This window comes from Amphiprion ocellaris, chromosome 7 (genome assembly GCF_022539595.1).
Source record: "Amphiprion ocellaris isolate individual 3 ecotype Okinawa chromosome 7, ASM2253959v1, whole genome shotgun sequence".
Classification (NCBI taxonomy): Eukaryota; Metazoa; Chordata; class Actinopteri; family Pomacentridae; genus Amphiprion; species Amphiprion ocellaris.
This window is the reverse complement of record NC_072772.1, coordinates 16,267,072-16,293,414: the sequence shown is the minus strand read 5'-3', so window position 1 is coordinate 16,293,414 and position 26,343 is coordinate 16,267,072. Positions and strand designations below refer to the sequence as shown.

The 26,343-nt window shown below is 42.6% G+C and overlaps 1 protein-coding gene across 3 annotated transcripts; it reads right to left on the bottom strand.

Moving 5' to 3' along the window:
• Positions 1 to 664: 664 nt before the first annotated feature.
• On the bottom strand, positions 665 to 26,236 carry git1 (G protein-coupled receptor kinase interacting ArfGAP 1). Of its 3 annotated transcripts, XM_023285547.3 has the most exons (21): positions 25,850 to 26,236; positions 21,541 to 21,674; positions 20,934 to 21,046; positions 19,880 to 19,985; positions 18,090 to 18,176; positions 17,837 to 17,967; positions 17,619 to 17,713; positions 17,435 to 17,477; positions 16,677 to 16,703; positions 15,934 to 15,982; positions 15,320 to 15,392; positions 14,531 to 14,628; positions 13,458 to 13,569; positions 12,303 to 12,427; positions 10,544 to 10,696; positions 8,837 to 9,190; positions 7,484 to 7,564; positions 6,946 to 7,022; positions 6,533 to 6,709; positions 4,713 to 4,776; positions 665 to 4,571 (listed from the first exon to the last, which is right to left on the bottom strand). In XM_023285547.3, exons 1-21 carry the CDS (start codon positions 25,899 to 25,901, stop codon positions 4,356 to 4,358), a joined length of 2,367 nt encoding a protein of 788 aa, XP_023141315.1. In that variant the 5' UTR covers positions 25,902 to 26,236; the 3' UTR covers positions 665 to 4,355. The 3 variants fall into 3 exon arrangements, with proteins under 3 accessions (XP_023141315.1, XP_023141317.1, XP_023141316.1); XM_023285549.3 differs by lacking the exon at positions 8,837 to 9,190; XM_023285548.3 differs by lacking the exon at positions 16,677 to 16,703.
• Positions 26,237 to 26,343: the final 107 nt, after the last annotated feature.

Below are 26,343 nucleotides of genomic sequence, written 5' to 3'. Positions count from 1 at the left end.
TAACTATGACAAGTGAACGCTACTTCAACTGCCTGCTGACGATCATGATTGTGATCCTACTACAAATTGACCGCCGCGGACACAATTTAATCAGTTGTGGGGGTGTTTCTGAGTCCCATCAATTCCCACTGCCCGCTACATATTTAGATCCTGCAATATTTATCCATACATAATGTACACATGCAAAACACACGCCTGCACTCAGTGCAAGGTCATTTTTTTGTGGGTACATCTATATTAAACAGCCACATTCTATAGTGCCATGATTTCAGCCCTCAGAAACGATACAACTGAACAGTCTTGGCGGAGTACTGCGCTCTGAGTGTTTTTCTTGTTTTTTTTTTTTGTGGCACTAAACAGTTAAATCTGTTAATGTCAAGCTAAGGGAAAGATAGCTGAAAAGAAGTTCTCGGTGATTGTGAAATTATTGCCTTTGCCTTACAATATTTTGCCAATTTGAGTGAACTGAACCAGGAAAAAAACACTATACAAAAGTTTTGATTATACTAGCATGATGCAATATCCAGTGATATTAGTTAAAATTTGTTCCATTTAGAGTAAAAGGTTTTGGTACTTAGCCTCGATTAAAACTGTCCTTACACATGTAAAAACACTCCTTTAGAGTGAGCATGCACACATAGAAACCAAATGCAGACAGACCCAGGACAATTAAATTGTTTTATTATTTTATTACAAATGTACAGCTTATGAGTTTCCATTACGATTGACCTTTTTAAGTCATTGTTTTCTCTACTTTATACAGTTTTTAACATCTCCTGTTAAAAGATAACTCTCCCGTCACCCATCTCCCAAAGTGTAGCACTGTGAAGAAACACAGGGACAGCAACAGTACGCGCCACAGTGCACTTCTGCGGCTGAGAATCAAGAGAGTGTGTCTGTGTTCGTAGGATTCTGGCTGCGAGTTGAATGTTTGTACTTGTGCATGACTTGGTCCAACTGATAAGTTCAGGGCGTGTGTCGGATTTGGGAAAGTATGTGCTAAATTCTGGACATAATGACGGCGTAGAAAGTCTGTCAAGTGTGACATGAACTGACGGGAAGCATTAAACATTCACACTAGAGGCACCCGATGTAGTGTCCGCTAACTCGGGGGAAGGATTAGGCCATGTGCATTTGAGACCCTCCTCCTGCCGTTTTTGAGATGACTGTAGTGCTAAGCCAAAGTGCGCTTCAGACCTGTCCCATTTCCCTATCCCAAATCAAATCCTGCATCATGCACCTAATGTACTTGAACTAAGACCTTTGGGAGAGTGCAGTACATAATGTAGATCCTACTTCACCCAGCTGGTGTTTTGAAAATAGTGCAACTAAGACCATGCTGTTCAGTAATCGCCTCTATCAATCTGTTGTACTCACTCGTCACTGCCTGCGGATTCTAGTAGGATCGTTTATATGTACAATATGTCTACGTAGAAGGCTAATACCACAGCATAACCGTACTCACAACACTTAAAATATCTACAAGTACATCAGGTGTCAAGACTTAAGAGCTGAATGAAGATTTGGCGAACAGATCTCACAGCCTGAAGCCCATTTAGGCAAAACAAATAAAGAGATAAACATCTCACAAACATAACCCTAACATATAGCTTAGTATAAAATATAGCATGAAAATATATGTTCATATATATGGCTCTACTCTAAAACTTGGGCAATCATGATCGAAGGGACTGGCCCCCGCATGTGTGTGTGTGTCTTTGTGTGTGGAAGTATTTCTGTTGTTTCAGCAGTCGGCACAAGATCGCTGGAACTCAAGCCTGTCAAACGAGATGACGATGATGATGTGCAAAGGCATTCAATATCAAACAATGATACATTTCAAGAGTCTTCTGGACATGATTCAACGCACAAGAGACATGTGTGCAGCTATGTGAAAAACTGACAGTCAGAGCTCCCAAATAATGATCACAGGATAAAAAAAGCAAAGCTTGAATAAAGTGGAAGGGGAAGTGCTGAGGGTGGTCTGGTATGAGCTCGACGTGTTCGGAGCCAAGTATGGGCAGCTTCTTGCTAAAAGGCAGCGATACAAAACAAAAAAATGAGATGCAACTGCTGCTTGATCTCATCCTTCAACATTTCAAGTGAGTAATTAACGTGCAGAAGCCTTCTGACTGCAGATTAGACCAATGCAAGAACTAGTAAAGCTGCAAACACTTGGAGAAACCAGTTGCAGAATAACGGAAGAAGTAGTAGCGGTGAACCTAAACTAAAACAGGACAGTCCTTCAGAAGCTAGGAAGAAGTTCTTAGATGCAACCTGAATCTTTAGTTACAGGTATAACCATATTTGTTCGGCACAGTACAGCGAGCTTTAAATGTTCAGTAGGCTAAATGCGCTACATTTTTAACAGAAAATTGTTCCCAAAGCTGTCTCCTGTTGGCAGAGTTCAGAGACAGAGAGCTTGAAATGCCAACTCCTGTGGCCTAGATCAGCAGGCCGTGACGGAGAAGCTGGAAAACAGAGCGTGGGCTCGATTGTGCTTGCCAGACAGTTTCAAAAAGAGAAAATAATACATGGCAAACTAAAACCAAGCACACTTGAGATGGCTACATCGATTGCAAATGAGCATATCTTCCCACATTAAAAAATGAGATAAGAACGTTTGGCCATGTGCACTTTCCAGGTTGCCAGATCTAATGCTTTCCACAGGTCTACTTAAAGCTTAACTGCAACATACCGGTATGTCGTGTCAACCTAATGTGACTCAGCATTTGCTAACATGCATGTAAATAATAGCTGCTGTGTAATATAAGCATAAACAGCTTTCGAGCAAGACTGCGGGGGTTAATCCTCACACACAGACTGGACCGAATGTTTCTTTTATCCTGCTTGGCACTGCGAAAATGATTATGAGGCTGATTCTGAGATGATTCCACTGGCTCTGTTAAATGAGGCAAATTGTAAGATAAATCAAGCGCAAAAAGACAGCTGAGAATACATCAAAAAGAGCATTTTGATCCAGGTACTGTCATCATGCACCAAGGGGCTTCCGCTCTGACAGAAAATCAAAACCGACAACAAATGTCCCCGAACACGCATCCTCTCCTTTGGCAACTGTTCAACCCCCTTGGCCACAAGACGTATCACAACACGAAAAAACAAAAAAAAAACCCTCAACTGTCACCCAGAAAGGGAGATTTTGAGAAATGTCGAGGACCATTTCACAGATTTTTTTTTTTTATGTGTGCATGTTTACTTAAATCCCAGTAAGAGGTTGACACGTACTCCCAACTGTCTCCCTATTCCACTAAATAAGAATCATATTTGAGACAATGAAATAAACATAAACAGTTAAATCAAAATGACAGTCAGTAAAATTATCAATAAAAAAACAACAAAAGGCATGATAAACAATAACATTAAATCACAATTATTCCAGTGTAAGCGTTTTTGTAAGTCAGTAAAAAAAAAGTATTTTTGTCCTCAGAGGTGCAAACCTATCCGATCTGCATATTCAAAAGAAAAATTTAAAAAAAGAAGAGAGAGGAAAAAAAAAATAAAAACATGCCAGATCATGCTATGTACCACCAACAACAGGAGGAGATGACGGGTTGGAAAAAAACTGGAGCCCCCCACGCCTGTGAAAGCTAACCCAGGTGGAAGCATCTGAGAGCCTGGGTGGGGTGTGGAGTGGAGTTAGATGGATTCCAGGAGGTCCTTCTCTGCGCCGCTTGCTCATCCTGCCAGGGACGGCGTAGAGGAACAGAGGGACCTCGTTTCAGGTTGAAGAGACAGAGGGTCAAACGACAGAGAGGACAGGAGAGGAGGAACGTCCCGACTCCTCACAGGACGGAGATGGCGTGGAGAATGTCATGGTTGGTCTATCCACTTCCCTCTTTCGCAGCACACACAACCTCCCTCCCCGGTTCGTGTAAACGGGGAGAGGGAGGGACGACGAGTGACAAGTGAGAATAAATAAAGCGGTAACATTTCGGGATCCGGTCCACTGTACATCGCCGCCGTTGTATTTGCTTATCACAGTTTAAGCAGTTCATTATACACATCCGATTCCAACGGTTTACTAACGTTGTTGCAGCTGTAGTTCCCATGTTGGATCCTTCCACTCGTCCTTCCCTACTTTCACTTCCACATTTGTAGAATTTCCCCTTTTTTTCTGTTTACTGTAGTGTTCATATCAAACAACTCTTTTGCTTTCCTCTCCATGCATCGTCCGGACTTTTCTTCTTCGTGTCTGTTACACTCCCAGTCACTCCCCCTCCCTCATCCTCCCACCTGTAGTGTGATCATAGTTCCCCCTCTCCCAGAAGCCCCTCCCCCCCGTGCATTGATCCTTTCTCTCTCCCTCTTCCCTCTCCATCTAGGCATTTGTTGGGTCACTGTTTCTTCTCTCGAGTGGTGATGGTGACCAGTTGCTTGGCAGCCTTGGCGATGTCATAGGCGCACTGGATGACCTGCTGAGTGAGGAGCTGGTAGTCCACCGCAGGGGCGCCGGGCTCCGAGGGCGCCGCCTTGCGGCACTCCACCTGCAGCCGTGAGGCACTGGAAGCCAAGAGGCGGAGAGAGCAGTGGACTGCATCCAATGCTGGGCGCTACGGAGATATGGAGGTAATTAAAACTCACCCCTTGCGGAGAATGGAAGGAGGATGTAAACAGATCAAGACAGAGAAAGAGAGAAGACAGAAAAAGAGATACACAAAGAGAGAAAGCAAACAAAGCTATTGGGAACTTACTTTGGGGAAGAGTGAAGCCATCTCAGTGACCGCAGAGTGGATCTTCTCAGAACATGGAACAAAGCTGAGGAGAAAATTTGTTTTTTTAACTTAGTCATCCATACACTGACTGAGGCAACAAGACCGTTTACTGCTAAATGATACTCTTGCTTCATGTTACACATTTTAAACCTCATCTCCATTAGTACATAACTTTGAAGCCCACTAACAGTGGACAATGGGAGCGAGGAGTGAAGTATCTTGGAGACGGACCCCGGAGCTTCACAGTATCATGACATGTCAATAAACCTGAATGTTTGTTTGTTTTTTTCGTTGAAGTTTCCATTCCAGACCGAAGATTTTTATTTGATGTTTCTTTTGTATTTGGCTATTGATGCAAATACAAGCAGCCAGAATGAGTTTCTTGTGAGCCACAACATTCTGGAGAGATTACATTTCTAATCAGGCCTGGGGATGTCTTGGGATACCCAAGGAGAAGTTGGAAAGCTTGTTGGTTGGAGGGACATCTGGACAAACATGTTCAGCCTGCTGCCACCGCAAACCAGCTCCAGATAACCAGTAGAAATTGATTGAAGAATGGATTTTTAAAATAAGCCTTTTTAAGTGTGATCAAGACAACTGTCTTTGTGCTGTGCAGCTGTTGATAATCATTAATCCGCCAAGGAATGCAGCGGAGTTATGTGACCATCTGCAATACGTTTGTCCTTCTGTTTATTTGTCTGTGCACAACATTACTCAAAAACAGACAAACAGATGAAATTTTCAGGGAAGGTCAGAAATGACACAAGGACTACCTGAATAGATTTTGGCAGTTATGTGGCTTATAGTCTGGATCCACAGGTTTGTTCAAGATTTCTGTATCATTGCGAGATAGCGGCACGGCGTCACTGTAGCTATTAAAACAAGTGAACACTACATCAGCTGCCTGCTGACGATCACATGATTGCAATCCTGCTGCAAATCCGCCGCTACGGACTTATTGGGAGTTATCCGTCGAATATGATGCAACGACTGAGAAGCCTTGGCGGAGTACTGCGCTCTCTGAGTGCTTTTCTTGTTTATAAATGTAACAGAATTTCAGGCAGTTCTTGCTACCGATGCTCATGCGAGTTCTTTTTGTGTCGATCCAATTAGTACAGGATTATACACCCTTGCGGACATGTACACAAACAGTTGGAGACACCACGGATGTGTAGTTACTCTAATTATACTACTTTCTAGTCCACTTGGAGGATGTGTTCCATATGTGCACGGAAATCGGTGTCTGTGTAAATGACCATACATAGACATACATACTGTGCATACCATAAATGCACACTACTGCCCTTGTAGCATAGTAGCTTGATTAGAAAATTGGAGCTGCACAAAGACGAGTGTGCTGACACTGGCCGATCACATTCATTTATAAATGCAGAAGGGCAAAAGCTCGCTTGATCTTGATTTTCAGTATGAATACAGACCGTGAAAGCAAACCTCGCAATCCTCCTGACTTTTTGGGTTTCAAGCAGGAGGTGTCAGAAAAGTTACCACAGGGATAACTGGCTTGTGGCAGCCAAGCGTTCATAGCGACGTTGCTTTTTCATCCTTCGATGTCGGCTCTTCCTATCACTGTGAAGCAGAATTCACCAAGCGTTGGATTGTTCACCCACTAATAGGGGACGTGAGCTGGGTTTAGACCGTCGTGAGAAAGGTTAGTTTTACCCTACTGATGATGTGTTGCTGCAACAGTAATTCTGTTACATTAATAAAATACAATTAGTAGGTTTATTTTAAAGGAAACAGCAAACAGAATGTTTCCAGTGTTATTGTTAACCACTCACCTGTCGTGTTTAAACTCCTGAGCAGCCCTGAGCAGTTCCTGGATGTTCTTAGTCACCTGCTCAGTTTTCAGTATGACGTCCTCTGTGCAGGGTAGGGTGGGGTCTGGCTCCCCTGCGTCCCCGCCACCTCCCTCCTCAGACTCACCACGCCCTTCCTCCTCACTGCTGCGGCCCATACTGGGAAGATGAACACGTAGATATACTTTAACACCTTCTATCAAAGATGACAGGTAAATGGCCGCAGATGACATTTCGCAGTATAGTCACTGAATGTTCAGCATCTTAACAGCGTGCCTGCTTGCCCCCTATTTCTGGTTAGTAACTGTTAGTGAAGACCCACCCCTTCCAATTTTTGCAGTAACAAAATCAATGATAACATCACTGTGCGCACAATAACTTGCAATGAGTCTGACCTTAGTGAGAGGTCGTATGTTTGTGTGTTGTCATAGTCACTGTCAGTGCCGCTGCCATGCTTCTCCGGTTTAGCGACCTAAGGAGAGAGACACCGGCTCAGTACAATTATCACACCATTCGACCTCCTGTGCTGCTCACTCCTGCAAAGCTTAATGGATGCCTCCTTCTACAAAGATCACACATTAGTTTCCATTTAAATGCGATGATTTACACTGGAGTTCACTTAATGTCAAATATATCAGAAGTGTTCAGCAGGTTTTCTGTGAATCTGATTTACTGTGGTTCTTTATCTGAAGAAAAGAAAATAAAACAATAATTGGGCAATGATCCAAATGTGCTGCCAAATGAGTAATAAGCGTACATTTGTGGTCTGGACCAGATGTGAGGGATTTTCCAGAATTGAAATGCAGGAGAACCCTTGTAGTGTTTGCAGAAGACTGATTTTGATAAGCGTACAATCTCAACTTCCTGAATGAACTGAGTACATAATCATAAAGGTCAGAAGATAAGCAAATAGACAAAACAGCAAAAGCTCACCATGTATCTGCCCATCTCTGTAGATCCAGATAAATGCTGGCCTCCATATGGCGATGGACCCCCTGTACCACCTTTCCTTACCTGGAGAGACAAAGGTCCACAAGGATGGAGAGAGGAGGACAGAGATGAAGGAACAGAGATGAGTGCAAAAACAGAGGGAGAAGGAAAGAAAAGATGAGCAGAAAGAGATGGATGGTAGATGAAATGGGCAGGGACAGAAAGAGTGTGGGGACAGAGAGAGGAAATGTTTTTATAAACAGCAGAAAAAGAAAATGAACGAGCCAGTGAGAGCAGCGCCAGATCAACTCAGCAGCTCACCCATCATTCAATCAAGACTACACTTATCTAACAATACAATTCTAGGAGTACTGTCAACTAAACTATCTGGTGATCACACAGCAGCTAAAAAAAAATCACTAGCCACATATTTAAAACTAATGTTGATCTCCAGTACTAGAATGTATAATAAGCAGAAGTGATTTAGTGTGAGAGACTCCTACATTTAAGATGAAATGGCAAACAATGCAATGACAGACAGAATGCTTACATCCAGAGGATGCACGGCTGCACTGCAGTGAGCAAAGGACAGACAGGTGAAGAGACAGACAGGAAGAAAACAGACACACAGGTAAATCTTTGTGTAAAGAGATGGTGAAGTGCACGCCATCTTATTGTCCATGGTGGTCTCCATGAGACTGGGAGAGGCTGGTTGTGATGGTGAGTGGTTTTGTGTTTGTATACTGGAGCTTAGTGAATGTTGCTATATGCTAAATGCTGCTGAACTGGTCACCTGACTGTCTGCAATGTCAGAAACACAAACAAAACTGTCAAGATATATTTTTCCAAAGTAGCTGTCAAACTGGAAATATACTTCTGATTGTGTGCGTGCACATGCGTGTGTGTGTGTGTGTGTGATCCCAGCATCTCCAGATTAAGCAGCTGTCCGGCAACAGGAAAGCTAACTGGGAGGTGAAAAGGAGTTGAAAAGGTCAAAGGGTGCAGAGCAGGCTAGAACACGGAGCATCAGATGCGTTGCAAGGCAACAGAACAGACGACAATTATTTATTTTTTTTCATCTTTCTCCTTAAGGTCACACTTATGCACTTCTCCCTTTGTTAGACTTAGGGTCAAATCATTTTTGGACACAGCAAAACACTTTGATATTGGGGTTTATGCACAACTGGACCTTTCAAAGAGAAGGATCGGGAACTGAGATGCAGGGAGAGACAAAGGGAAAATAGAGAGATCAGGATTGGACTACCACCCATTAATTAGGCCGAAGACAGCCAATCAAGGCCACCAAAAGGAAGGTGGAAAGTGGAAAGGGGCCGGATGGGGGGGGTTCTAACTTACGCTGGGTGTGTTGAGGGGCTGCAGGCGGGCTGCCAGGGAGTCCAGGGCTGGGGGACCATGGGCCGTGGGGCTAGGGGCTGCCCCTGGTATGTACAAAGAGAAGGCCTGCCGTTCCCTCCGGTGGGGATGTGAGTGGGGGGCGACTGAGGAGGGCACCGACAGCCCCGGGGGGTCCACTCCTTGTCCAAACCCACCCAGTCCTCCTGCACCTATTCCTCCTCGCATCACACCCCCTGGCCAGTGACCTCCTCCCCCTCCCCCTCCACCACCAGGCCCCCCTACCCCATGGCCAGCTGCTCCCCCAGCCTGCTGGCCCCCCCGTAGCGCACTGTTCTCTGTCTGCATCCGGGTGATCTACAGGAGAGGAGGAAGGCAGCAGGAAGGGATGAGAGGATGGAGGGAGGGATGGAAGGAGGAACATGGGGAGGTTGAAGGGAAGGGGGGGGGGGGGGGGGGGTGGTCAACTGAATAGTCAAAAACAAGCATCCATAATCACAGGTTCTTTAAAAAGGCTTCACATTTCAACTCATATGAGTCACTGATGGGGGGGTGGGATATGTGGTAAATACACTTCAGTAAGCAGGGATTAGACTTCAGGAAAGGGGGTGGAAGGCTACAATTCATGCCTGAAGACAATCTTTGTGTATATATGTACAGTATATATACACAAAGGTTGCTCTCAGGGGTCAACGAGGGGACATGAAGGCTCATTTGCACTGAGGTACTGTTAACTACCACCTAATTCGACACCCTTATTTGTCATTTGCCGTTTATGTTCCCAAGTGTTTGCTTGTGGAAAATGCATGTTTGCCTCAAACGGTCACTAAATCCGCTGTGAAGTGCCAAAACCAACACATGAATGAATCGTGGGTTGCGTAAGCCGACACTGGCAGCCACTAATACAGTAAGCTAACAACAACATTGATCTACAGCAAACCAAAAGACGCAACAATGAAAAACAAATGAGCATTATCAAAACTAAACTAGAAATGACAAATAAAATGACAATGGGTATTTGTAGCACCCAAGCTTCACATGAGAATGGCATCTGCCTTAGCTTCTAGATAACAGTGTAAAGCTGTCACCAAATACATCTTACAGAAACAGCAGTGAAGGAAAATGACACCCTGTCAGAAAAAAAATCAACTTGCAAAGACAATAATATATTCAATTGTCTCTCCATCATCTTGCCCTGCTTCTGTCTGAATCAATTGTCCTTTCTCTTTTACCAAGCTGTCTTTGTCACTTGTGTTCTTAAATATATCATAGCTATCTGATTTTATATTCCCTTCTCTATGTTTTAGGTTCTTCCTTCATCTTTCTAATAAACAACTCAGCTTTTCTTGGATCTTGTCATGCTATGCCTCTTCCAGATCCCCTGATGCTTTCCACTAATATTAAATAAAATGTCAAATGACAGCCATCCTGACAGCCAAGTGGTTAGGGAGCGTGTGCCATCAAGCAGTTTCATTCCCAGCTGGCTACACCTTTACCGGATGTCACTCTTCTACTCTCTCCCTCGCTGCTCCTGTCTACTAAAGGTAATATAATCACACACAAAAAAAGACAATGCAAATGTTATATGTCTTACGCCCCGCTTTCTGCATTCTCTGTCACATTCCTTAACTGTCTGCTGCTATTAAGATTCTTATTTGCCTGGCTGGTTCCTGGCCATCCTCTCTTACTGCTCCCCTCCATACTCCCTACCTCCTTTTGCAGCCGCTGGAGCTCCTCACTTAAGCTGTTGTTGACCTTCATCAGCTGCTGCACCTTGGCTTCTGAGGAGGCCAGAGCCTTCTTTACCTCCAGATACTCCTGCAGGGTGATGGGACCATCTGACAAGTCTGAGGAGTCCATGCTCTGAATAGATACGACATATGGAGGACAGGAGGATATACAGGTAGAAAAATAGAGAGGTGGACAGGAAAAAAAAGAAACAAAGTGAGGAAACTGACTTTGTGAGAGTTGTGAATTATATCCTTCAGTGATATATAAATCACATATTCTAATTTAACCCTCTGATCTCCAAGTAGTTTCTGTGCATTTTCTGCTCCTGTCACAGGTTTCCTCATTTTTCTCTACATTATAAAGTTCTACATCTCTGTAAACACAGCCATGACTAGAAGTAGAGTGAACTCAATAACGTATTCTGTGCACTATGGCATGGTCACAATGGTAGAAAACATTTTTCCAAGTGTCCACAGATGTATCCAATATTCAAAAAAATTGGGGCACCACATGCTATAGATTTGCTAAATTATTATGCCTTTAAAAATGTTTTACGATCTCTACAACCTGCGCTTTCACACACTCAGAACATCTACTTTAGGATGATATTTTACCACTTTGAATCTTACAACTTGCTCTTCTGTGCACACGTGATACGTTCCAGCAGTACTGTAAAGTCAGTCTGTTTCTGGCATTGGTAAATAGTTTAATTTTGTAAAAAAAAAAACAAAAAAAAAAAACAAAAAAAAAAAAACATGTCTTTTAAACCCACCACCAGGCTGTGGGATTCTGAGGATTATATTGATATCATACTATGGTTAATACAGAGTGTTATTTGTGCGGTTCTTTATGCAGAGGTAATGTGGGGATATATGCTATGAATTGATGCCTTTTAAGCCGTGTAAAAACAGAGCTTATGGCTGTGAGAGAGGAAGAGGGCTGGATCACCCACATATGGACAGTAGAGCCTCAGTTCTTGCTTTCAATACGCTGTCCTCCCCCACTTCCTGTGACTCTGAAGCCTGTTCAAATTCATCCCTCTACCACTCCCTAAAACTAAACCAATGAAAACATCTTTCATACACGGCTCTTCAAAGATCTTGGTCCACATTTTACATAAAGGACTTCTACTTCATTCTCTTACTTTATAGCGGGCCATACAATTCTTTAATCCTCGTATGGAGACGGGAGGGGAACCTCCAACTTGCTCTTTGTCAGAGTTTTGCCCAGTGAGCTAAACATGTCTACAGGAAAATATGATGGTTACTGGTTTAGTTGTTGTTTTCTTTGTCATTTCTACCACTCCCTATTTTTTCCTCTCTTTCTATTTTACTCTCTCTCCTCTTCTCCTCCCTCTCAGACACTCACTCTCTCTGTATGAACAATGCCTCTCTGACAAGGACCCAGAATAGCTGATGATGTCACTCAGGAACTATGTGGCAGCCCTGACTGGTCACTTCCCCACAAAGCATGCTGGGAGAAGCAGTCATTTGGGAGGATACAATGGAGAAGCTTTGCTAGCCAATACAGCTACTTCCCTAATACATTTAGAGATCAAGTGAGAAGAACATTACTGAACTGCTAAGTATCATGTAAAAATTATGGTTGTGAATTAGTACATTTTGTTGAAAAAAAAACAACAATTTTGATTTTACTAAAGTTATCTTAGTGGTAGGCGTGCCTGCGGTAAAACGTAAACTGGCTTTATAAATAGAGAGTGTTTGTTCAGGTAATATACCTTTGCACGGTTGCTCCGTTGTGCGTTGTTGTTGTTCTGGATGTTCAGTTCGCTGTCCGTATCTTCATCAGAAGCTACACTGTCATAGTCATGCTGGTCATCATCAATTCCCAGATCCAGTGGGTCTGGAAAAAAGGTTAAAATGAGCTAATTTAATACACTTTTCTTCATATCAACCCTTCTCTCTATTTACACGCCTCCTTTGGGGAGGCTCAAACTAATAACACTGCTGACTGAGTTCATCCAGCTTTCTTTCCTACTGCAGATTTGCATGAAGGTTTAACAGAAAAAAACAATTTTCTGACAATGAAAATATACGATAAACTTCTTTACTCGTAAAAATATACAATCTGGTAGGCTGTACTGTTTATCAACTAATTATCACAGTTTATAGTTTTCCTGTTAGAAAACATCCTCTGTAAATAGAAGCACTTGGGTTGACTCTAAAGTCATTTTTGCTCACACACCTGTCTGAGTTGCTGCACTGCAGTAACTAAGTGAGGAGAATGGAGTTGTCTCTGTGCACAACCGCCTAGCTAGCATCTAACTTAAAGGAACATCAGCAAATTGTTGTGTCTAGTGATAGGCAGGTGTTCAGCAAGTGAGGTGTTTTGGATACAATTTTATTGCCTCTAAAAAATATGCTTGATTCAGGAAGAGAAGATTGTTATTTCAAGTCTAATTTAGATGCAAAGACTTTTACATTTACAGGGCTGTAGCACAAAATGTCAGTGAAGGCAGTGCTCTGTTTATCTGAACGTGAAAGTAAAATAAGAATATTTTGCCCTAAAAAATCAATAAATAATAAGGAAAGGTCATTGTGATCTCAGTATGATCAACATAATTGTGATTAGTTTGATTTTGATTGATCTTTTTGGCCATAATTGCACAGCTGTAATACTTGGCCTGATATAGATTTTACAGTCTGACTTGAAATTGCTGGATTGGTTCCAATTCACCAACTATAATCACAGTTGATTCTGAAATGTCAGCATAAATGTTATAAAGCTTGAATGTTTCCTGTTGTACAGAAACGTATTAGTTTAATTCAATAATGTGGCATGTATACAAACCACATTTTTTTGCTTTTTTCTAAAAAAAGTAAAAGTGTTAATCCCTACTCCTAATCTGTCCACCCATTCCTTCCAGTCTCACCAGTGGGGCTGCTGAGACCTTTTCCCTGCTGTCTCCTTTTGGCGTCACTAAGGATGTCAATGATGAGTGTGGCAAACTCCCGAGCGTTGAAACGGGCCAACTTCTGACGGCCCTGAGAGAAGAACGAGTCAGGAATTAACACTTATTATTAAAACACATGCATGCAATGGCATGACTGTCTGACATTCAGTAAAAAGTCTGTAAAATTCTATCATAAGCCATGTGGAAAACCAATACAATGCAGCCCACATTCAGTGGTTCAGTGCCTGAGTGACGACTGTGGTCTACTACCATGTGCTGTGGAAAAACACAGTCATCCTCGTAACACACATACACACACACCAATGCACACCATCCCAGCTGTGCTCACACATACACAAACATGTGCAAAGAAACATAAACCGTTCAATTAGGCTAGCATGCTGGCATCCGTATAAGAAAGCAAAAAGGCCAGTTTCTACCAAACTGCCAGAGTGGAATCATTATCCAAGCTGATGCATTTATAATACGCCACTGTGGGAGACAAAGTGAGGTAAAAAGTTCAACTCTAAATGTGTGCCGTGTTTTGCTTCTGTCTTTCACCATAAATAAAGAGCAGTTCCTGACCACAGTAAACTGCCCAATCAAGGCAGAGCAAACGTGGCGATGTGGGTGTTTTTTTGCTTCTGTTCTGTATGTGTACGCTTGTGTTAAAGTCAGTGTTTACACCAATGAGCCGCACAGACGAAGAGAAACTATGTGAGTGGACATATGGGATTTCTCTCTCACACACAGAGAGTGAGGGAAAGAGGAGGGGGCACAAGGATTACACTTTCCCACAGCTGAAGAACATCCCTTGCTAATTTCACACTCATTCTCGGCTTCCTTTCAAACAGACACTGTCAGTTTGTCTGAGATGGAACCAGGTTTCATTTGGTCTTTTTGCTTGCAGGTTCCTTCGCATTTGTCTCTTCTTTTTCCTCACTTTAGTTACTGTCTACAGGTTAGTATGTGTTGCAGTAGATTTAGCAGGCAAGCAGGCATAATATATGCATGCATGTGTGCATATAAGAGTGTGTGTACAGTGTGTTTACCTGGTTGCGCGTGGCAGAGTATTCAGGATTGACGGGTAGAAAAGGGACCGCGCTACGTTCTGTAACCAGAGTGCTGTGGTTCTGGGTTGTAAGCCACACTGGAGACAAAAACATAAAGCAAAAAATAAGTCTGAGTGTGTGTGCATGAGTTTATGTGAAAGCAACAAGATCATTTTGACTAAAAGCATGCGCAGCCACCCACATCCAACATCCAGTCCATCCACCCCCACATAAACAAAGTACAGTAAAGCTGTTTTGTGCTCTGTGCCCGCCCACTGTGTACAGCTGGCGTGTGTGTGCCTGCATGTATGCATGTGTGTATCCCTGCCACTTACCTGCGGTGCTTCTGTCAGAAAGCAAGCTTTCACTTTTGCTGTGACTGAAGGAAAGCGAGAGAAGAAAAGGAAAAAAGGAAAAGAACTGAGGAGGAGGAGAGAGACTCGAGAATTTGTGAGGCACTTCCTCACTCCGACTCTCCTCCTCCCTCACTCTCTCACTGCATTTGGCCTTCTTCTTCAGCAGTCATTTTCCTTCTCTCCTCGCTCTGTCCTTCAAATTCAGTCTCTATTGTCTCAATGCTTGTTTTCTTCCTCTGTACATCTATTTCTCTCCCCTTTGGTTTCCTCTCAAAGTTCACGTCAGTTAAGTTGTGACGCCTCATCTTCCCTTTTTGTGAACATTAACTTTTATTCCATATAGGGAAAAAGACAAAACACACACACTTACACCACAGATATTTCTACCTTACAGAGGATATAAAGAAATGAGTAGAGATCAAATGATGTTGACCTGCATCGTTTTCTCTGCGATCCACCTCGTCGTAGACATCCATCGCCAGTTCCTCAAACAGCCGATTGTTGAGCTGCACACACACAAACACAATGACCCCAGATGCATTAAATGTTTATTCTTACATGTCTATCCACATCCATACTATCAGAGCGACACAAATGAGTGTGGAAACAAAGGAAAGCAGAAAAAACTGAATGATATAGAGGCATCTGGACAGGATTTTTTAAGATTACACTTGGCATGCTCTCTCAGTTTCACTCAACCATCACACTTTTTTTTACTAAAGCTGTCATGATTTATGACTTAAGCCCTTCAAATGTTGATAAGCGATCATCAGATTCTGAATTACAAGCATTCTGCGGGGCTTGACAGATGGCCCAGGAGAGAACAAACATTATTTCAGTGAGGAACAGAAAATCTGGCTGTTACACCAACCAACTTTGCCCATTTCTTTCCAACGAAGACCTTATCTTTTCACATTACTTCCAAAAACCCGACAAAACCGTCTCAATCCACTGTCTATAATCTGATACAATCTTTGTCCTTGGACTGCCTGTGGAATTACAAAATAAATGCACAATAAGCCGTGTGAATCGCAGGATACAACTCACCGCTTGGAGCTTCTTCTTGGCAGCCTTGGCCAATTCTGAAAGGTCCAGGCTAAATAAAACACAGAAGTTGATAATGAGACAGGTATCACAAACCTATAGTGGAATGAAGAGACAGACGGGGAGTGAGGAAGATACAGAGATGGAGACAGGAGCGAGAGGTGAGGAGGTGGGAAGGGCCTTTTGCTAGAAAGAGGGGAGAGGGCGGGTACATTTCTGGTGAGATGTGTTGAGTGTCAGATTAAGACAGCTTGATCTAATGAGGACTGTGGCAACTTAAAATTGTAAAATATCGGCAAATGCTTATGGCAATCAGAACCTTTTGTTTTAAACTATGTTGCCATATACAAAGTTTGATTACAAAGACATGGCAGAGCTTTATGTTAAAAGCTATACAGCTTGATTACAGACAAACTCTGGTTTTGTTTATTGTCTACAATACATGTTTATGTGTAATTTAAAAATCTTGAAATGTCTGCTCCGATTCTCCTGAGCACAAAAACACTGGGCTTACCGAAGGCCCTCTCAAACTACTCCCTACTCCGTTCTTTCTTTCTTCTGATCAAAATGTACAGTTCTGTTTTATAGTAATAACATGCCAATTACTCTTCCCTCTGCGAAACCACTCAAGAGGGAGCCCTATTCTGACATACAACACGGCAATACACAAAGACTGGGTAGCAGAGAGAGGGGACTGAAATGGAGGAAGAGATTCTGGAGAAAAGGAACAAGGAAAGTAAAGATACCTCTGTGTCGGGCACTTAGGACGAGCTCTGGCTCCACCAAGCGCAGCGAAATGGAGAGAACAGAAAACGAGTGAGAAAAAGGAAGAAACAGACAGAAGGAAGGAAGGGGAAGAGAAGCCACATCAAAACAGCTTTAATTGTTGTTATCAAGAAGAACCATTCACCAGAACAGAACAGATGCAAGTGGAGTTAGACGGCAGCTCAGAAGTGAGACCCACTTCAGTAACAAACAGCTTTTGAAGTGCGTTTGGTTTAGCTGCGTAACATTTGTGAAACTAATTTTTTTGAGCTACAGTTGAAAAAAAAACCCAGCACCCATTAAATATTTGAAAGAAGCTGTGCCAAGTAATGCAGAAGTTGATTTATCACGGCCTGACTGTGCACTTCTGCATCGCTCAAATCAAACCTCCAGTTCAGCATTAGTACACCAAGCACACTTCAAGCATCTAACTCACTGGAGTAACTGGATTTTACAATAAACAGCCAGCTTAATAAAGATGCCAAAGACCTCCTTTATTTAACCACTTCATGGGTGGAGTGACATATAGTACGGTGCCACCCTGTGGTCAGAACACTAAATTACATCAGTGTCGACAAATCCATGTCAGAGACGCATTAAAATGAAGCAGTCAAAGAAAAATGGCAAGTTAGGCAGCTGCAAGTATACCAATACAGATTATTACATGCAATCAAACCACACCGTGCAACAGGGTGTTTATAATCAATATGACGGGAAAGAATATTCATGTGGTCCATACCTGTCTGCCATTTGAGGAATGATATAATGGCCATTCTTGTGATCTATAGGCGAGGCGAGGAGAGGGGAGGGGAGGGGAGGAGAGGAGAGGACTTAATTACTGGACAACACTATGCTACATTCCTGAGGTCATCTGCTTTGTTTAAGGGCATGTGAGGTGAACACAGACTGGTGCATTGGGTTACCTGGACGCCGGCCACACAGGTAGAAAGCTAGCCTGTCTGTCAGCTCATACTGACACTCTACCAGACGCTCTGCTAGCTCTATATGGCCCGCCTGCCTGGAAAACACACAAAAAATATTCAGTTTTAACCATTTTGCTTCTTTCATCAGTCAGTTCCAACAACATGAGTTGTTTGAGACTTTATTTGAAAGTCATCTGTGTAATTCTACTGTCTTGTACCTCGCATAGTCCATGGGTGTGCGTCCATTGATGTCAGGTGCCCCAGGATCTGCACCGTACACGACTAGCAGCTCTGCTTGCAAGATCTGGCCCGCCTTGGCTGCAACATGGAGCGGGGTAGTGCCTTTCTCCTGGAGGTTTAGGTGGACATGCACATAAAGGCAATCAAAACTGGAGGCCTCGCATAAAGAGAATAACTGAACAGCATGGCTAAATGTTAGATAATGAGTCAGCAAGTAGGTTTTTTCCTGACCGGGTGGAAGAAGTTGGCCTGAGCGCCGAGGGAAAGGAGCCGAAGACACGTCTCTAAACTCCCCGTTCGCACACTCGAATGAAGTTGCTAAAAGAGAAAAAAAAAAGAGGACAGGTAGAGAGACGAGAGAGAGGGGGAAAAAACACAGGGTTAGATGTATAAAGATTAAACATCATGGAGAGACAGAAACAGGCAGAATTCCCTTATTAGTCCAGTGGAGCTCCCCAGCACTAGAGATCATTATTACATCCTGCTGCGTCATTCAGATCACTTCCGGCCAGGGAGTTTTATGAGTGCGAGTGAGCGTGTGTTTGTGTGAGCGCACATGTATGACTTTATGTGCAAGGTCTCCTATCGGCATTTAGAAATGAAACAACCTTTGTGCTTGGACATGCTGCTCCACAGTATGGCTATGTCCATATGGGCTAATTAACTTGAACTCATTACAGCGCACCCCTCAGTTGTGTATGGAGTTATATTTGTGCACAGGTAACTAATAACACTACTGGCACTACTTCCTGATAGACTAGCATTAAGACACACTGTAACACAAAAAAGAATGAGTGTGCAGCAAACCTGAGAGTGCACAGTGCAGAAATGTAAAGCAAGAAAACACTGGGCAGGGACACTGAGAGGGGAAATGAGTGAAACTGAGTCATGATTGTGCCCTGAGAACAATCAACCCCAGCATTAAAATCACCTGCCTAATATTGTGTTGTGCCACTGAAAAAGCTCTGGTGAATTAAGGCATACACTCCACAAGATCTCTCCTGTGGTATGAGGCACCAAAACTTTAGTAGCTGATGTTTTAAGTTCTGGAATTAGCGAGGTGAATTTGGAACTATTCCTGACCAGTGTTTGCAGTGTGGCAGGCTGCGTCATCCTGCTGAAAGAGTCTACTGCCATCAGGGAATACTGTTGACGGTAAGAGGTGTATGAGGCCTGCAGAAATGTTTAGGTAGGTGATACGCGTCAAAGTAGCATCCCCATTCACCAGGACCCAAGGTTTCCCCAGCAAAGAGATTTCAGACCAACCACGTTCTTTCACTGCTCCATGGTCCAGTTCTGATGCTCATGTGCCCATTGTAGGCATTTTCAGTGGTGGACAGGGGTCAGCATTGACACAGTGATTTGTGGCTACAAAGCCCCGTACACTGCAAGCAGCAAAGCATCGTTCGTTGTGACACAATTCCATCATAGCAGCAAGAGGGTTTTCAGCAGTTTGTGCTGGAGCTGCTCTTCTGTGTGATCAAACCACACAAGGCAGCCTTCTGCCCCCATGTGCATCACTGAGCCTTGGCTGTCCATAACCCTGTCCGTAATTTAGGTTTCCCTTTCTTGGACTAGTTTCAGCAGACACGAACCACTGCATACTGGGAACACTCCACAAGACCTGCTGTTTTGGAGATGCTTTGACACAATCGTCAGGCCATCAAAATTTCTCCCATATCAGAGTCACTCCGATCCTTACACTTGCCCTTTTTTCCTACTTCTAAAGCATCAACGTCATGTGACGCGCAATTCCACTCTTTGACAGGTGCCATTATCACAGAAATTGTTTTCAGTGCTTTTACTGTTGTGACTGATTAGTGTTATGTGATCAGTCATAATAGAAAACACAGTAATAAATTTATCGAGGACAAAACAGATTTTTGCTACCTCAAAAAAAAAGTAGTCTTTAAATTTATAAGAATTTCTCTATAAATTACTTTGCATGTACTTGCAAAAATCTTGCCCGGCAGTGAGGCATGAATATATCTCTGTTGCTGTGAAATACTGAGAGCTCTTACCTTACTGAGATCCTTGGTAGTGACACCATCATCATCACGGCAGGGCAGCTTGTGCACAAATGCCAACATCTGGTATTTGGCTCTGATGAACTCTGACTTGGTGGGACTGCACAGGAGGAGAAGGTAAGATGGTTAGCATAGGTCAAGGCCTTCGAAAAGAAAGCAAGTTAATGCGAGGATAAATATATGCCGTCATAATTTATGCATGAAACTGCACTACACTAGGCGCATTAAGCTTTATTTCTGATAACTGTGGATTATTTGTTTTGCAAAAGGCCCTGGAGTGCATTTACAAATATACAAATCTTTGTTATTTTTTGTTAGCACAGGTAAGGTGATTTGTATTTTGCCTGAAAAGCAGTTTGTGCTTTGATTTGACTTCTCTCCTTCTCCTCTTGATCCTTTGTGTTGAGTAAAAATCACAGAAAAAGCCCACCTATTCTTCCATCAAATGAAAATTCTTCAATCAACAGTTAGATGCCAGCAACACTGTTCTGTCTGAACGAGGCGAGACTGAGGTTCCTGCACATTTTACTTCATAATTACAAACATGCCTGAATAATATAGAAACTCCCCATAGTAGAAGACAGTTGATTTTCATAATAAACCAGACCTGATGGGTTACTACTATTTCCCTGCTTGTGTTACAAACACATAAATTTGATGTAAGATGCAGTAACTTTTAAGATGCTGTGTACACTACATTTCCAGATTTGTGTAACCTGAAAGAAATGAGCAAATATTTTTCCTCCATACCCAATTCTTGATCTTATGACTCTCCTATAGCCATAAACCAAAAAGCACTACCACCAAGCAGGCAAACCCTATTTTATATTTAGTGATACTAAAGGTTCTACGCAAGCACAACAACATTCATTAGGAAGGTGATCCATTGCTTTAAGAAAACTGTTTAGAGAGCATTAAGTAACAACTGGGTGCAATTCCTTTGCACTACTGAAAACACCAATTACATTCAGAGAGGGACAATAATTTCTGTTTGTGTGTGTTTTAATGTTTTTTTTCTGTGTTTTCATCTTGTAAGGAAGATACTTACTGGACCTTGTCCTGGGGGTTCGGTTTCCTACGACCGCTCTGCACCTGAGCAGGGTCCAGGAGACTGTGTTCCCATATAGAGTTGGCCCCGTTACTGGCCAAGGTCTGAACCATCTGAAGCAAACACATATGCACACACACAGCAGTGACTCAGTGATGATGGAGTACATTTTGTTAAGTAAGACCGCAGTACATCCCTAATGCAAATCTGTTTGTGTGTTCAAGGCTGAAATCAAAACTGGTTATAGACCCAATTCAGCCAAAAACTCCCACACTCACTTCATGGCTTCTTAATTACAGAATAAAGCTGAGGCAACATGAAGCTATTCAACTTGCATTTTGGACAGACTGACACAAACAGAAACGGACAACACCAGACATGGATACTTAGATACGAACAAAAAATGGATAGGCATAGAATTTAAAATTCACAGAGCAGAAGCCACACAAACTGTGGGAATGGATTTACATCCTGTGTGCTGAGTCAGATTTCTATACTAGTCCTTCTTTTTGTGGCACTATTCTCAATATTGGATACTATACTTGCTTTTATTTTAGGAGCCCTTCCCCATTTCCATGTTTTCATGTCTTACTCTTCTCAGCCTTACCTGCAGTAGTGCTGGAGGCCACCCACTGTGCCTCAGGTGCTTGACGACGGAGATGTGGCGGCCTAAGCTGCGGTGGACCGAACAGCATTCATCACAGATCAGGACCCCTCGGTTGATACTGGTCCAGCCCGGATCTGACAGGCAAACAGAAATAGACAGATGGCATTACAGTCTTTGTAAACATTCTGTGTGTGACAGACTTCAGCTTTGCGAAGAAAGTGCTTCATCATAACAGTCAACTTTGTCAACGCTGCAATAACACTCCAACTCTGAGTTCTACATTCTAAAGCTTATGCATATGCTATAACGACGGTGGTCTAATTTACAGTTTATTGTACTGCTATGGTACCATTATTCCGCATTATTCCGTGTTCTCTACACACATATGTTCCTTTGTTAGTGTTTAATGAATCCATGGATATGTATGTGCACAAATGATGAACAACAGCATTAAGAACAGTGAAGCGTGGCCATTAAAACTTTGTAAGTCTTTAATATTTTTCAAGCGAATGTGCAGTTGTTTGTAGAATGCACATTAACAGCAAAACAGGATATGCATCTCAGTAATAAATCAAAACAGTTGCATGAACACAACAGGGTTGTAATTAAGATATTTTTCAAACAAATGCTGAGTTACTGTAAAGAATGGGCAATTAGGACCACGGAATTTTACAATGACTGAATTCCTTACAATAATTTACAGTATTAAGATATGAAAACTGTCAACAGTAATATCTTATTATGGCTACTTTGTCAGTTTTATATCAATGAAAGATACACGAATTACTCGCTAGTTTCTGTGAGTTGGCATCTATCAGTGGAAGGCTTTGTATAAGACATATTTAAAATCAGCATGCGAACAAAATGTAACCAACAACGGGCAGCAAGTGCCGCTGACGGTCAAAGCCAAGTCAGAGTCAAGGCAGCAGAAGTTGAGAGGATTGTTTCACCCTATTATACTTTACTGGTGTTGCTAAATATTATAGCATAGGAAAATTACAAAAACACAGAAAAAAAATACATTCTGATAAAAGATAGTTTCAAAATGTGCATGCTTCTACATGCACATACAAATCAATTAAGCTCTGATCTCAGCAGCTTGGAATAAGACAATTGCTGCCTCACTAGCTTCAGCAAACGTTGCTAGTTTCTGACAGTGTCTGACGTTTCCATACCAACATCTGGTATTTGTTTTAGTCTATTTGATGCAATATTGCAATGATGTCTAAAGGCCTCGGGAGAGATTCACTTCTCTGAGCACCTGGAACTTATTTTTAAATAGGAAGAAACGAGTGTGAATGAGGTGAGGACATGAAGGGAAGCAGCAAAAGCCGCTGTCAGTGTTCTGACACTGAAGAGTCAGAGAGCCTGGGTCATATTTACACCCTCATGACCCTGATGGGATGAGTGGCTCACAACTAACACGGCCTGCAATATGAAAACAAGCATCTCTCCACACTTGCATACACATGATTCATGCACAAACACACACATATCTATTATCTGCATTAGTCGCTCGCAGGCTGGGATAAAACTGTCTGGGCTTAGGGTATTAATGGAGCTAAAATAGTCCATCATCAGATGAACTGACATGCTTTAAGTCTTTTTGCCTGCAGAAAAAGTAGCAGAAAATGCAAAATGGCTTTGACAAGAGCTATAGCCTAGTTTAGAACAGTAGCCTGTAGGCTTTTAAGGCCGGACTGCAGCAATTTAATTCCTTAATCTGTGTAATAAATATAAAAACTCCCACAGGCTTGTCTATCTGCTTGGCCGACTGGATCAATATGAGGCTACACCATTATGCTATTCGACCTGGATAGACTATTAGCAGTGCTGTATTGGCCAAACCTGCAGCATGACATAATTTTGCCTAAAGTTAGCCTAATTCATCAATACGGTATTGACACTTGTTTTTATAAGTGTCACTTAAGCCTGGATAAATGTGCAATAATGAGTATTAATGGTAACTAAGAGCATTTTAAATGCGGTAAGCTCTCGGTGCAGTAATACACAGCATGCGCTTACATATTTTGACTTATAACTGGTTAGTTGAATCTTATCATAGGCTGATTCATATTTCACTGGAGGAATCTCACAGCTGCAAATAACTACTTTAATACAGTATAATTTAATAACAGTCAGACCACTTGCAGGCTCCGGTAACTGTTAGGTTAATTTATTTTATATGCATAGTTTTTTTTATTTACTCCAACATTTTAGATTAATCAAAACATGTTGCAGCATCAGCAGCAGGGATTGATAACCTAACAAAACATATGGATTCAGCATCACTGTGGAACTGCTTCTGAATGCTTTCGCAAGAGTCTCCATTTCTCAGACAATTGCATCTGTGCTCAATAAAGAGTTTACTACCATGACGACATGATTCATTGTTGCTATAAACTGTGCAGATTGCCATGGTGTGACATTAAAGCCTCCTGAGGTTTGGCTAGAAATGGGAGTATCAGTCGTCCTTTGTAGCCATGCCACCGAGCTATCCCCTAGCAGGACACAAAGCTGGGTAGTGGGGAGGTGGCCTGTCACCAGTGGCTAGGTCAGCATTTTGTAGAATGCACTGCGTGTGTGTGCATGTCGTCGTAAGGAGGGGCTGCACGCAGTGGGCTGATGGTGGTAGAAGAAACACACAGCTAGTAACAGGTACGCCGACACAAACAAGCCACCCACCATTTAAAAAAAAATAAACAATTTCATCTGAGGAAATCTATGTAAACAGAGTACTGTCTTACAGCACTTTTCCTTTTTTCCAAACAGGATTAATTTCTCAGCAGATTAATTATTTTGTAAGTTGCTACTGTAATCAATGGAAGGGGTTTAATTGGGGCTGGTCAATGCTAGTTGAATTTTTAAGTGGAAAAAGCATTTAAGGGGATACAAGAGAAGGTACACTGGTGCTGAAGCATTAGAGTAAATGTATAGTAACAGCAGTTAATAGGTTCAGATCATAAATCAGTACCTGAGTGTAACTAGGAACCCTGAGAAGTAGGGCCTTGCAGCTTTTAAGAGTTTGTATACACACACACATAGCTATTATCAGAGCGAGCAGCTGTCGTAATACATGTATGGATGCAAGCAGCACACCAGATCACCAATGATCAAGGGCTTCAAACTAAACATGAGTGCATGTGAGGCTGCAGGGCATGGGAAAGGGAGGGAACACCAAGCCCTGTTTTGGCATCACCTCTACCTCTACTATGCACAACACAGATGGGGCCAAACGTGGCAAATCTAACCTTCAAAATAAATGCTCATTGTAGAGGAGATGCCTATGGCCTTCACAGTATAGATCACATATTATTCTTATCTGACAAGTTTGGACCTACTCTTTTCAAGTTCATGTTGGATCAGGTTAAATAAAATTTAAACAAAATTTCCAGAGAATTTGCCTCTGTGAATTTACTTCTTTTCCGTCTTATGTTGGATTAGGCTAGCTGTTCCATTTTAGCTTTCCAATTAATTCACTGTTGTCAGCTTCTTCAGCATTAGTGACTAATAAATGTGTAAACTGTGGAGAAGACAAAAAAAAATCTAAAGAAATAAGCAAGCTAAATAAATAGAAACTTTTCCCTTCTATATTTTTTCATAATTTACTGTGATTACCGAAAACTTATGCCAGATCCCGATAAAACTGCTGGCTGTTAGCTGAGGCGTTAGCTGATTCAGCTTGGCATTAACTTGCCGTTTAGCAAAAGTTAGCTAAGTAGCTAACGTCGTAGCTAAGCTAAGTATGTTTGGTACACAAAACCCTAAAGCAAAAAAAGCCTAAAGCAAGTGTCTAGCGTTTTTAAATATAATCCTGATATTGTATGTTTATACATTCAGCTTAAGCTAAAATCTCAACGACAGCCAGTGGCACAGTGACTGAAAATCACTAGCTCGCTAGCCAAGCTAAGCTAACATGTTAGGAAGTCTGTCCCCGGTCACAAAAATCAAAACAAACGTCTCTCCAAGTAGGAAGGCAGCATTAATCTGACACTCATCTTCCACTGCAGCAAATAAACTGCTCGTCCTCACATATGGCCTCGGTCACATATATACAAATATCAAGCTGCTCAATGAGTTACATCAACGTTGAGCAGCTGTTAGCTAAAGATATTCCCGTTGTGATAACACGCCTATTTTTCACTGTTTATTTTGGGCCTAAACGACGCTTAGGAGCCCTGGCCGTTTTCCTGCTCTGCGGACCCGCTGACAGTGACAGCAACTTCGGCCCTGCTGTCCCACCATGTCGCCCTACCGACGTATTGTTCCAGTACAATGGTCTATTTTGGGGTTTTTTCCTCCTGCCTACCTGGCGCACTGCAGTCGGCGCAGACTTCTGTCCTCTGTAGCTTTCTTGACATCTCGAAAGTGGCTGAAACCGAGAGGTGGATGTCGGCGATGATGTGAAAATTCGCCCGTCTTCCCCCCGAGCTACCGACCGACGTCTGCCGTCAACTGATGCGGCCCCTGAATCCCCGGAAGCCGGGCGGTGTGATCGGCTTTTCCCGGCCAGCTGACAGCAGAATTTCCCGTTTAATTCCTGCGGTCTCTTCGCCCACTTTCACTGCCGAACTCCAAGTCTGGGCCCAAGTTATGTGAACATAGTTAATCTGTTTTTGTGGGTCTCACATCGGAATATTGCTACCGTAAATCTGCTCGCTGCATTGCCTGCAACTCACCGAGAGACGGCAGCTCTCTACCTGTCAGTCTCTGCACACACACCCAAAACCCTGCAGCCGACCTATGGAGGGGCACAGAGGGCTAATCCTGACACAATTAGAGGTGAGGTGCATTTAACAGACA